Consider the following 13,499-nt stretch of genomic DNA (forward strand, 5'->3'; position numbering starts at 1 on the left):
TGAAGAATGTAAACCAGTTATTTAAAAATAAAGTATCACAAAAACGAAAACATTTTTGCAAACTGTAAAGCCCTGTGATAATATTATAAAGAAATACTGTTCTGGTGTTATTTTGAAGCCACAAGGGTCCTGAAATTACAAAGTGGATCCTCTTGTATTTGAAACACAAGTTTCACCCTTCCCCAAAATGTCTTTTATTTTCCACATGTAACTACCTCCAACAATGAGATATTTTCCACTTGTTTAAGTGAAATTGACTTAATAGCAGTAACTGTAGTAATATAATGAGGGGTAATGATCAGCCTCATATATGGCAAAGATCTAAAGATGCTGGAATCGTGTTAGAAATCTTCAGAGCCGCACCACACCCCTCTGTTATCAGGTTTAAACGTCCTAGGACCAACTGCAACTTTCATGAAGACTGTATTACCGACTAGGTGCTTTCAACACCAAGAGCTGTTTTGACATGTCAAACGTTAAGTCTGGTCTTTGAAAACCCTGCCCTTTATTGGACACTTTCTTTAAAAGATATGCATGTTAAAACAGTTTCTTGCTTTTGATACACACTGTATCAAGAACTGCATGTTCAAAATGAAGATGGGGAAATTTCTGCTAAGTATATGGAAACATGACTCCATTTTTGTATAGCCAGGACTCCATTTTCATGTAGCTAAAATGTCGCAAACGATGGAACACTTCATTTTACGATAGCCCTACTTTAAAATATTACCTGAGAAGTATTAATAGTTCATCCTGAAGGCTTGGAAAAGCCTAATCCTATTTGTTATGGTGGAGCTTACATAAAATGGAAATACACAGCTGACAGTCTTCAACGTGCTTAAAAACAAACAAAACCCAAAAAACAAAAACCGGGAGCTAGCAATCAAAATCCTCCAAACGCCCGCGCTCCGCAAACACTTCTTCCAAAGAAGTCTGGTATGGTCTGGGTATTCCTCCGTGACCGCTGGCGGGACATTCCTTCGGGAAAAGCTGCTTCTCGTGTGAGGTACAAAGACAATAAACCCCTTCCTTTTATCCCTTTCTCATTCACTCTGCAGGGGGTGGAATAAATAGGGAGCTGAATGAAGCCTTCTTCACGCATCTGGGTGCACCGTCTTGTTTCCTGAACCCTATCCTCCCGGCTCCCCCACCTAAAGCTGCTGACGCTGAGCACCTGGAGACCGATAGTTATTCCAGGCACTGCGCCCCGGGGGCGCCAGGCCTCAAACCTACAGGCCCGTCCCGGGGAGGCCCAGCCTGCGAGGGGCAATCACGACGCCTTGGGGGCGCCAGGAAGATCAATGCTCTGACACGCCACGGACAGGAATCCGGTAGGGTAGGGGAAAGGTCCCTCGCACCCTCCCCCCGCCCCCGCCATTCCCGCTGAGAAAACGAGGTAGAGGGGAAGGGGTATGAACAACTCGGGCACGGGGTAGAGTCAGGGAACAAAGAGACAGGAGGAAGATGAGACAGCCACACCAACGCAGACTCAGAAGGGCTCTCCGACTTTACGCAAGTGGCCCACATCTCGACCGTGCTCAGCTCCCCTTACGCCACTAGCTTGGCTTCAGAGCCTTCGCGAATATGGCTTTGCGCACTGCGGTGGCAGTGCGCCGCAACCGAGCTTGGCCCTGTGGCTCCTCCCCGCCGCTCTGCGCGGATTGGTGGCAAGCTGAAGTCCGGCGGCTGATTGGGCGGCGAAGGAGCCATTCGGGGCGGCTCTGGTGGGTTCGGCTGCCCCAGAGTGATAAGTTCAGCTTCAGACACGCCTCAGCGCCAGCAGCGAGTCGGAGCTCTATGGAGGTGGCGGCCAGTACCGGGTGGTGGCTGCAGCAGCGACTCCTCTGAACTGAGCGGTTTCCAAGCCGTTCCGACTCCTTCCTCCCCCTTCCCTCCCCCTTTTTTGTTTTCCGTTCCCCTTTCCCCTCCCTTCCCTGTCCCCGACGACCGGATCCTGAGGAGGCAGCTGCGGCGGCAGCTGCTGAGTTCTCGGTGAAGGTGAGTGGAGCCGCCGCCGCCGCCGCCGAGTAGAGCGCTCTAAAATGGCCGCCGTCCCCTGGCCGCTTCTTCTCGAGCGGTACAAAATGGCGGCCGCAGGCGGAGACGGGCGGGGCGACCCTTGTTAGCTTTTTTTCCGCTCTTCAGGCACCTAGAAACTCTTCACCTTTGTTCTCCTTTCGCGTTGCTGATGGAGTAGAAGGAAGCCGGCAGCCGTGGCGGCCTCCAGCCGTCATCGTGGGTGTCGGTGGCCGGGGTCCGGGCGGGCCGAGGCGCTGGTGCGCTTGGACGGGGGGAGAGCGTGGCGGGGCTGCGCGTGCCGCAGCGGGGAGCGACGTGCCGGCTGGCGGGGAGGGCCCGGCCGTTGGCGCGGGACCAGCCGAGGCGCAGGAGTCCCGGAGCCCGGCCTCCCGGCGGGGAGGCGGTATGTTGAGGCCCCGGTGCCGGCGGGGAGCGGGCCCCGCCTGGGACAGGAGAGGGGAGAGGAGAGAATTTGCGTCCTTTTGTCAGCGGGGAAGGGAACGGAGAGGCGGCTGTCAGTCCCTCGGGGATTTATGGGGAAGGAGGGGGTCCGCTTGGAGGCGGCGGGTGGGAAGGAGGCCGCCTTCCTGCCTGGAGAACAAAGAGCGGGGCGCTGGGCCGGCGGGGGCGGCCTCCGCTCCTCCCCGCCGAGGCTTGCCCCCAGCGGCTTCGCGGGGAGGCTGTCGGAAGCACTTCCCTGACTCCGGCCTGGGTGGGAGGAATCCACTGCTCTTTTGTTCCCAGGAAGGGGGAAAATGGGCGGAGGTTCCTGCTGCCATGTTGTTGCCCGTGTCTTCCGCCTGCCGAGTGCTAGCCACTGTACACCCAAGTCCCTCTCGCATCTTCCCGGATGCACTCTGTGCGGGGGTGTTGAAAGAATGGACAGTGGAGAAAACCCAACAGCCTTTAGTTATTCCTTATCTAGTCCGCTGGGCTCGTCGTCGAGGCAGTGAAAGCTTAGGACATTTCCCACATAATGTGGTCGTGTTGATGGAGTTAGATTTTGTGTTAATGATCTCAGTGCTCAGTTCTCAAGAAAGTGGCTCTTTCAGAAGGTTTGTTAGCAGGCGGGATGTTCTGTTTCTGCGAAGGCTCTTCGCATCTTTGAACATAAAGGGAATTTCCGGGTGGCTAAGCAGAATAAAATCTGTCCATTTGTGTTTGAGTGCATTCAGTTTTAGTCTTAGATCTATCTGCAGTGCAGTGAAAGTTCAATCAACTGCAGTGCCAGGATCTAAAATAAGATAAATTATAATTGAAGGAAGGTTTACAGATTGGTATATTAGCAGTGTCTAATTTTGGTACTCTTTCTCATTCTAGGTTTTTCATTTCTCCCAACCTCTTCCCTCCCCACCCCATCCATTAATATTATTCTTTTGAAGATTCTTCGTTGTCAAGCCGCCAAAGTGGAGAGTGCGATCGCAGAAGGGGGTGCTTCTCGTTTCAGGTATGTGTAGGTTTATTTTTGGCAGTTGTTACGAAGAGGTTAATCACAAGATTAAAATACTTACCACGCCAAATAATTCTGATTTAATGTGCTGCAGATTTAATGTATAATAATGCCATTTACTTTTTTTTAAGTTCTTAAATTTTCATTATCTTCTGTTTGCCATCTGGAGGATAAATGTCATTTCCATTAGGCCCAAGTTCAGTCTTCATCTGTGGTGTAATTTCTGAAATACAGAATAATTAAAGAGACCCATTAGCTCTTTTAGGTGAGACAATTGGCATAAGTTTTTTTTGTTTTTTTTTTTAATAGTGCTTCTTCGGGCGGAGGAGGAAGTAGGGGTGCACCTCAGCACTATCCCAAGACTGCTGGCAACAGGTATAGTAAGTGTGTAGTAACAATGAGCTTTATAAAACAGATTTAGATTAATAGTCTTTCTCCCGCATAAAAGTACATACAGCAATAGATATCAGGAATCCTAATCCTACCAGGCATGGTTTCTGTTACATATCCTTATTAGAATATCAGCTCTTGATTGTTCGTTTGGTAAATCACTGAATTAGGGCTCTCAGACTATTTTATTCTCTTAACTCTTTGGATTATTTTCAGTAGTGTAATTTCTGAAATCAGAAATTATTAGCAGTTATCCATACTGATTGGTAGTAAAGTAGTATGCATGCAACATGGTCATAGGACATTAGAAGATGTTCTTAAGGTGTGGCTCTTGGAGCAGCAGCATTGGCATCATCTGGGAGTTTGTTAAAAATGCAAAATATCTGGCCCTTTCCCGGCTCCAGTAAAACAAACTGGGGGTGGGCCCGGCAGTCTGTCCTAACAAGCCCTTCAGGTGATTCTGATGCACACCATTTGAGAAGCAGTGATTGTGAGTTGCTTAGTTGTAAGGGAAGTTGAAAAAATGTAAACTTTCTATTTGGAAAGATGTCTGATCGGTATGACATTTGATATGTCACAGTGCTAGGGCTTATATTTAAATTAAAGTTTAATTATATATCTTAATTTTTACTAGCGAGTTCCTGGGGAAAACCCCAGGGCAAAACGCTCAGAAATGGATTCCTGCACGAAGCACTAGACGAGATGACAACTCCGCAGCAAACAACTCCGCAAATGAAAAAGAACGACATGATGCAATCTTCAGGAAAGTAAGAGGGTAAGTTTATAGATCGGTTTTGTCTTTTACTGAAAGGAGGGGGAGGGGGAATGAGTTGGCTGTGTTTTTCTTGTGTATGTGCTGTATTATCCAGAAGGCAGTGTTCATGTCCAAAGTGTGTATTTTAATGAATGCCAGTGTTGGCAGTTTTATCTTAAATTGAAGACAGCAGCATATAGGTATCTTGAGGCTTAAGAGTTGCATGCAGTCATTGGGTTAAAATCCACAAACCTTTTGTCCTGTTTCCCATGCCTGGTGTGTAACCCACTGAAGCATGGAACATAATGGTCTTAGTTCCTGGATTTTAGTCTTGATAATAAGGAGATTCTTGTTCTCTGGGTTTTGAGATCGTGAGAAAGATTTGTCAAACAGCTGGGAACCCCCAGCAGGTACAGATACGATCTAAATAATAGTGAGAGGTTTATTTTAACATAATCTCGGCTAGATGGGTAAGAAGATAGGTCTTAGATACTCAGTGATGGAAGAAAAAAATGAACATAACTTAAAAAGTTGTTTTTCAATTCTAATTCTTTGTGTATTGCCTGATACTTCAGTGTGATTCCTTTCTCCCCAGCATACTAAATAAGCTTACTCCTGAAAAGTTTGACAAGCTATGCCTTGAGCTCCTCAATGTGGGTGTAGAGTCTAAACTCATCCTTAAAGGGGTCATACTGCTGGTAAGTTAAAAGTTGGCTTAACTGAGAAGAGAGTAAAATAGTTAACAAACCCAAGGGGGTTTTTTTGGTACACTTGCACTGTTGCTTAAAGCTCAGGTGTGAACTAGATACATGTATTTTTGAATTGTGTTGTTGATTTTAAAGAACTACCAACTTTTAATAGCATCAGATTTGAGAGGTGAATGTTTATTTTTATATTGAAGTATAGACATAAAATGTTAACCTTAGTTTCAGATGTACAACATAGTGATTTGATAATTTGATACATTACAGAGTGCTTACTGCAAGTGTGGTGGTCCTCTGTCATAAAAGGTGCATTTTAAATTGTTCGTACTAAAAAAATACATGTTCATATTATGTTTGGAGAGTTAAGACGGGCTAAGCACAGCTATTCAGGTTGGGGGGGGGGGGGTTGTTTTTCTTTCTGTGGAAAGCCTATTTTGGTCTTAGAAAGGAATCGTAGGATAGTTGATAGTAAGATTCCAGTATCTGTTTATAGCTTCAATATCCAAGATCTTTTCAACTCTTGGTGGTAGGGTGTTACTCGTATGAGATCTGTACAGTTGACTTTTTTGGTACCATCTTCGAGCTAATATAGAAGTGCTTGTATTTTTCCAGGCTGTGTGCTAATCATTTTACAAGGTAGATGAGGCCTAGATTTTGTCAGAAAGTTACCACAAGATGTAAAGATCCTTAAGACTTGGAAGTATTAAGTTAAAGCAGGGGTTCTTTCAAAAATTGTCGTGTTTAGTTTAAAACATGCCTATTTTCTGTAGATTGTGGACAAAGCCCTAGAAGAGCCAAAGTATAGCTCACTGTATGCTCAGCTATGTCTGCGATTGGCAGAAGATGCACCAAACTTTGATGGCCCAGCAGCAGAGGGTCAACCAGGACAGAAGCAAAGCACAGTAAGTGGTGGTGTTTGCTTGCTTATTTTAAAATTTATTTGAAAGATTTCATTAACAAAACCTGCCAAATGTCTTTGTTTCCTTAGACATTCAGACGCCTCCTAATTTCCAAATTACAAGATGAATTTGAAAACCGAACCAGAAATGTTGATGGTGAGAGTTTATATTTGATAATTACATAGTACTGTGTATTTTCAACTTTATTCTGAAAGTTGACTTTTTTTGTTTATTTTCAGTCTATGATAAGCGTGAAAATCCCCTCCTCCCCGAGGAGGAGGAACAGAGAGCCATTGCTAAGATCAAGATGTTGGGGAACATCAAATTCATTGGAGAACTTGGAAAGCTTGATCTTATTCATGAATCTATCCTTCATAAGTGCATCAAAACAGTAAGTATGGGAATTTAGGTTTAGATCAGTCGTTTGGTACATCATCATTTGGGGGAAAGTCCCATTATAATTGCTTTGTGCCATTGGAGAATGTTGGTAGGCACGTTAAATACTTCAAATGACTAGCAGAACTTATTTAAATGTTATAAATAGGTACTTAAAGTATGCGGTGTGTTTTGTAAAGTACAGATAGAATTACCTACCTCTGTTAAAATTGCGTAATTTGGAAGGATTTTTTCTATACAGACCAAATAGTACTGTACTTAGTACTGTGTGTGATGAGTGTGCTATCAGTGCAAACATGAGGAGAAGTGTTAAAAACTATAAACCAAGTAAGATTTTTGTCAATCTGTGGCATTTATTTCTTTGGTAGCTTTTGGAAAAGAAGAAGAGAGTCCAACTTAAAGATATGGGAGAGGATTTGGAGTGCCTCTGTCAGATAATGAGGACAGTGGGACCTAGATTAGACCATGAACGAGCTAAGGTATGTGTGTTGCTAACAAAAGTGGTATTATAAGTAGCTTGTCTTAATTTTATTTAAATGAAATGATTTGTTTTTGTGATACAGGGGATTGTCCCATTCTTGATTATAAACCGAGAAGTCTTAACATACTTAAATGAGAGTATTCATTTGCCATAGCACTTTTTTCTCATTAGGTATTTTTCTGTTTTATTAGTCCTTAATGGATCAGTACTTTGCCCGAATGTGCTCCTTGATGTTAAGTAAGGAATTGCCAGCAAGGATTCGTTTCCTGCTGCAGGTAAAACTGGTTTAAATATGTTGATAAGCCGATTTTTTTCTCTTTGGGAATATTAAAACTTACTAAAACTGTTTTTGAAATTAAAGGATACCGTAGAGTTGCGAGAACACCATTGGGTTCCTCGCAAGGCTTTTCTTGACAATGGACCAAAGACGATCAATCAAATCCGTCAAGATGCAGTAAAAGTAAGATGCTGATGGTTTTTGTTTTGTTTTGTTTTGTTTTAATTTTTTTTTTTAATTGAGTGGTTTTTAAGTTTATGAAACTGCAAGGATCCTAATAACATTTATTTGAGTGAGACTCCTTACTCTGGTGGAGCTTAATATTTTTAGTTTCTTGTGTAATATGGGAAGAAGTTATATATAGAAGTTACATAATTAGCACTTTAGTAGCCTAGAAGTTGTTTTTCTCAGTTATAAGGATTTTAGTTTTATGTGAAATAGTGTCTAGAATCAGGTGTTTATTCACTTTATTTTTAAAGGATCTAGGAGTGTTTATTCCTGCTCCTATGGCTCAAGGGATGAGAAGTGACTTCTTTCTGGAGGGACCGTTCATGCCACCCAGGATGAAAATGGATAGGGACCCACTTGGAGGACTTGCTGATATGTTTGGACAAATGCCAGGTGATCGTGACTGAAACTGGTTTCAATTAAAAAAAAACAAAAACACTTCAACATTTTAATAGTAGCAGAGTTGTAAAGAGTTGTTTGTTCGTCGATATGTATTTTAAGGTAGCGGAATTGGTACTGGTCCAGGAGTTATCCAGGATAGATTTTCACCCACCATGGGGCGTCATCGTTCGAATCAACTCTTCAATGGCCATGGGGGACACATCATGCCTCCCACACAATCGCAGTTTGGAGAGATGGGAGGCAAGTTCATGAAAAGCCAGGTAAGAAAACATTGAGAATGCTTAGGTAACAAGTATTAACAGTAATGTATGTGATTTACTGTTTGCTTTTTTAAAAATGAAAATATTTTAGGGTTTTTCTAAACCAAATTTATTATCTATGACAGTTTCTTAAAACTGGGTAAGATACTTTTATGATTGGTAAAATCACAGCACTTCATTTGACAGGCTAGATTTTTGTTCTTCCCTTGTTTCATCTTTTACTTCCTCTGGGCAAATTCAGTTTAAACTTTTCCCTATGGCTTGGCTCATCCCTTTGGTACTTGATTACCATAATTTGTGGACCCCTTTTTATCTAGACTTTCTTTCTCCCTTTCTAAAATAGGGGCTAAGCCAGCTCTACCATAACCAGAGTCAGGGACTCTTATCCCAGCTGCAAGGACAGTCGAAGGATATGCCACCTCGGTTTTCTAAGAAAGGACAGCTTAATGCAGATGAGGTACATTTGCCTGTGTTACTTATCTACCAAAGTTTGTCAAATCCGAAATTGATTGCCCGATGATTATAAATAAGACGCGTTATTAAGAGGACTTAATGCTGGAGTTCTTCACCGTCTTTCTTTTCTGTACTACTTTTCTTTCTTTGATGTCCAGCGTCCTATGAGCGAAGATTATGAGATATGAGGGCAAGTCTCTTAAAAGTCTTCGGTTAGAGCAAAGAAAATGGTTGTCAAGACTTGGATTGTGATTTTCCTGTAAACTAATTTTCTGATTTTTAATATCTTAGTGATGCTTCTCCTAGGAGAATTCTAGTACAAATATAAGATTTGTTAAACAGTATCTTTTTTTTGTGTGGATCAGATCTTTAGTTTTCTTGCCTGAAGTTACGTTAACATGGAGCAACTTTTTCAGCCATCAGTACTCAAAATTTCTGCCTTAGGTTCTAGGATGTTTGTATATGCTGAATTAATTGTAGGATGTTGGATCTAATGTTTGTCAACTGCATGTTGTCGATTTGTTTTAAATTCTAGATTAGTCTGAGGCCTGCTCAGTCGTTCCTAATGAATAAAAATCAAGTGCCAAAGCTTCAGCCCCAGATAACTATGATTCCTCCTAGTGCACAACCACCACGCACTCAAACACCACCTCTGGGACAGGTATGACTGCAATATGACAACATTTTCTTCTGATAGAGTACATTCTGAAGATTTTTTTTTTTGGTGTCTTCCCTGTAACTTCATGAGTGTGTTTTTGTTTTTTAAACATTCATACCTGTTTTTTGTGTTTTTTGGTTTTTTTAGACACCTCAGCTTGGTCTCAAAACTAATCCACCACTTATCCAGGAAAAGCCTGCTAAGACCAGTAAAAAGCCACCACCATCAAAGGAAGAACTACTTAAACTAACTGTAAGTTTCAAATAATCACGTAGTCTAATTCATGGAATGTATCTGAGATAGGAAAACACTAAAGATACTTGGATTATGTTCTTTTCAGGAAACTGTTGTGACTGAGTATCTGAATAGCGGGAATGCAAATGAAGCTGTCAGTGGTGTCCGAGAAATGAGGGCTCCTAAACACTTTCTTCCTGAGATGTTAAGCAAAGTAATTATCCTGTCACTAGATAGAAGTGATGAAGATAAAGAAAAAGCAAGTTCTTTGATCAGTTTGCTCAAACAGGAGGGGATAGCCACGAGTGACAACTTTATGCAGGTACAACACTTGTCTGATTCTGTGAGGACTCTCTTGCATTCGTATTTGAGAACTGATAAACTGACTGTTATTATGTATTCCTCCTAAGGCTTTCCTGAATGTATTGGACCAGTGCCCTAAACTGGAGGTTGACATCCCCTTGGTGAAATCCTATTTAGCACAGTTTGCAGCTCGTGCCATCATTTCAGAGCTGGTGAGCATTTCAGAACTAGCTCAACCACTGGAAAGTGGCACCCATTTTCCTCTCTTCTTACTTTGTCTTCAGCAATTAGCTAAATTACAAGATCGAGAATGGTTAACAGAACTTTTTCAACAAAGCAAGGTCAATATGCAGAAAATGCTCCCAGGTAAGAGAATGCTGGGGATTTTTTTGTTTTTGTTTTGAATAGTAAGTCTAGAGAGTCTTTAGTACCTTGAGTGGATTTATATAAATCATCACACTGTATTGATCATCCTGTCCAGATAGTGATAAGCATTACCACAGGCTAGATGGCACCTTTTATAAAAAGTGATTATGATTTAATGGCTTTTCCTTTGATCCAAATACTAAGTGTTTCCTTTGCTGGGTTCTTTATTCTTTTACATTAATCTCCTACATGTGGGAAATAATTTATGAAGCTGTTCTCTAGACAGGCCAACTGGCTAAAATGAACTACCTGATGATGGAGATGGCTTTTGTCTCTTCAGAAATTGATCAGAATAAGGACCGCATGTTGGAGATTTTGGAAGGAAAGGGACTGAGTTTCTTATTCCCACTTCTCAAATTGGAGAAGGAACTGTTAAAGCAAATAAAGTTGGATCCATCCCCTCAAACCATATATAAATGGATTAAAGATAACATCTCCCCCAAACTTCATGTAGATAAAGGATTTGTGAACATCTTAATGACTAGGTAAGATAAACTCCAGAGTTAATGCTTTATTGACTAGAAAAAAGTCTTTAGGGACTAAGAATTGTCTTTCTTGAGCTGGAAAATTTTGCTTTTGGCTTCTAACAAGATCTTTCTTTGCAGCTTCTTACAGTATATTTCTAGTGAAGTAAACCCACCCAGTGATGAGACAGATTCTTCCTCTGCTCCTTCCAAAGAACAGTTAGAGCAGGAAAAACAACTGCTGCTTTCTTTCAAGCCAGTAATGCAGAAATTCCTTCATGATCACGTTGATCTGCAAGTCAGTGCCCTGTATGCTCTGCAGGTGCACTGCTACCACAGCAACTTCCCCAAAGGTGAGTGCGGGGCTGGAGTGGGGGCCACGTCTCCCAACAGTGCACTAGATGATGGGATTGCATGTTGTCTTGTAGGCATGTTACTCCGCTTTTTTGTTCACTTTTATGACATGGAAATTATTGAAGAAGAAGCTTTCTTGGCTTGGAAAGAAGATATAACCCAAGAGTTTCCTGGGAAAGGCAAGGCTTTGTTCCAGGTAAATCTTTTGTTAGAGGCATTTTAGTCTGCCTTTTTCAATTGACTTGGTATTTTGCATCCTATATTTGTTTTAAAGGCTCTTCATTAGTTTTATATGTACCTCTCCTTCTGCACTGTTTGAAGCCTTTCATCACTTCATGGCTTTACCTCATTGTGCTAACGGCCTACGTTAGCTTATGGAAGGGTCTGTGGTTTTCCAGGGGAGCAGCCTTTGAGAAACACTGGTCTCCACGGTGTCTTTTTGTGAGGAGCATCTGTGAAGCATTTATCATTAGCCCTGTTCTTGGGGACTCTGATTGAGCAATTCTGGGGTGGGACTGGAAATCTACTTCTAGGACTTTCTTCACCCCCAGCCCTGCTAAACCTATCGTAGTTTTGGGACGAGCCCCTGTCCTGCACGAAAATGAACTGGAAGTAGTTGGAAGTAGTGTCCCAGAATGACATCCAAGCTCACTGGCTGTGTACTGCTTCCCAGATACAACTCCTCCACACCTTTTTAAAATAACTTCTAGCCAGTAGACAAGTAGTACTAGCAGTATGTTCTGAAGGCTTTAGCAATCTTAAAAGATACACTACTACCTAAAACTTTTCTCCTTTGGTATGTTTGCTAGCTCGGTCCTAAATCAAAACTATTGGTTTGAGTTTTTCTGACTTCTCTAAGTGTGGCTTAATATTGTGGAATGACACATTTACAGGTGAATCAGTGGCTAACCTGGCTAGAAACTGCTGAAGAAGAGGAGTCCGAGGAAGAAGCTGACTAAAGAACCAGCCAAAGCCTTAAATTGTGCAAAACATACTGTTGCTATGACGTAACTGCATCTGACCTAACCACTGCGAAAATTCATTCCGCTGTAATGTTTTCACAATATTTAAAGCAGAAGCACGTCAGTTAGGATTTCCTTCTGCATAAGGTTTTTTTGTAGTGTAATGTCTTAATCATAGTCTACCATCAAATATTTTAGGAGTATCTTTAATGTTTAGATAGTATATTAGCAGCATGCAATAATTACATCCTAAGTTCTCAAGCAGAGGCAGTCTATTGCAAGGACCTTCTTTGCTGCCAGTTATCATAGGCTGTTTTAAGTTAGAAAACTGAATAGCAACACTGAATACTGTAGAAATGCACTTTGCTCAGTAATACTTGAGTTGTTGCAATATTTGATTATCCATTTGGTTGTTACAGAAAAATTCTTAACTGTAATTGATGGTTGTTGCCGTAATAGTATATTGCCTGTATTTCTACCTCTAGTAATGGGCTTTATGTGCTAGATTTTAATATCCTTGAGCCTGGGCAAGTGCACAAGTCTTTTTAAAAGAAACATGGTTTACTTGCACAAAACTGATCAGTTTTGAGAGATCGTTAATGCCCTTGAAGTGGTTTTGTGGGTGTGAAACAAATGGTGAGAATTTGAATTGGTCCCTCTTATTATAGTATTGAAATTAAGTCTACTTAATTTATCAAGTCATGTTCATGCCCTGATTTTATATACTTGTATCTATCAATAAACATTGTGATACTTGATAAGAGTTGTGTGTGACTTTAGCAGCCACAAATTTATGAAGAATACTACCAGCTTAGATTTGAAGACTTGGGAACTTTCATGGCGAGACAAAAAATCAGAGGTAAGTCTCATGAATTTAGATGTGTAGCAAAAAACTTGGTAACATTTCTAAGTCAAAACACTAGCCTTGGTCTACACTGCCCTATATCTGATTTAGTCGGCCCTCCTGTCCTCACCCTATTGATCTGATCAGTTTCTTGCAACTTTTGCCCTTGCTCATTCTGCTCCTGTGTCCTGGGATGTGCCACGCATTCTTCTCCTCACCACCCCGTAGCTAGAAAATGTCAGGTTAATTAGGGCCTGTCCACTCTATTGAAAAATGTAACTGAACACATCCTTGCTATACCTCTTACCCTTTTTTACATTCGCCATGTCCACCATTATTGTGACTTACTGCATATTTATATCTGACTCCAGCATGTGAGGAGATAGAAATTTTTTTGTTTGCTGCTGTTTCCCTGGCACCTAGAACAGTACCTACGCACCGTGAGCATATTTATTGAACCAAATCACAAATTAATGAACTTGTCCTACGTGGCAGGATCTGGACATGGAAGTAGAAGAACTCAAGACGAGTTCTAAGACCA

At 41.8% G+C, this 13,499-nt stretch overlaps 1 protein-coding gene and 1 non-coding gene across 2 annotated transcripts; both read left to right on the forward strand.

Annotated features, from left to right (window-relative positions):
* The first annotated feature begins 1,584 nt into the window (after window positions 1-1,584).
* EIF4G2 (eukaryotic translation initiation factor 4 gamma 2) lies at window positions 1,585-12,952 on the forward strand. Its single transcript, XM_034995101.1, has 23 exons — window positions 1,585-1,813; window positions 1,987-1,998; window positions 3,340-3,466; window positions 3,779-3,844; window positions 4,494-4,634; window positions 5,209-5,311; window positions 6,088-6,219; window positions 6,306-6,372; window positions 6,456-6,607; window positions 6,981-7,091; window positions 7,285-7,368; window positions 7,455-7,553; window positions 7,850-7,991; window positions 8,100-8,260; window positions 8,604-8,717; window positions 9,249-9,374; window positions 9,519-9,623; window positions 9,712-9,927; window positions 10,016-10,274; window positions 10,615-10,819; window positions 10,940-11,151; window positions 11,227-11,348; window positions 12,046-12,952. The coding sequence occupies exons 1-23, from the start codon at window positions 1,585-1,587 to the stop codon at window positions 12,109-12,111; spliced, it is 3,051 nt and encodes a 1,016-aa protein (XP_034850992.1). The 3' UTR covers window positions 12,112-12,952.
* LOC118004367 lies at window positions 8,770-8,907 on the forward strand. The gene has a single exon (XR_004677560.1). It is a non-coding gene; the product is annotated as a small nucleolar RNA SNORD97 (small nucleolar RNA).
* Window positions 12,953-13,499: the final 547 nt, after the last annotated feature.

The sequence above is a fragment of the Mirounga leonina genome, unplaced genomic scaffold (genome assembly GCF_011800145.1).
Source record: "Mirounga leonina isolate KUSES-001 unplaced genomic scaffold, KU_Mleo_1.0 Mir_92, whole genome shotgun sequence".
NCBI classification, from domain to species: domain Eukaryota; kingdom Metazoa; phylum Chordata; class Mammalia; order Carnivora; family Phocidae; genus Mirounga; species Mirounga leonina.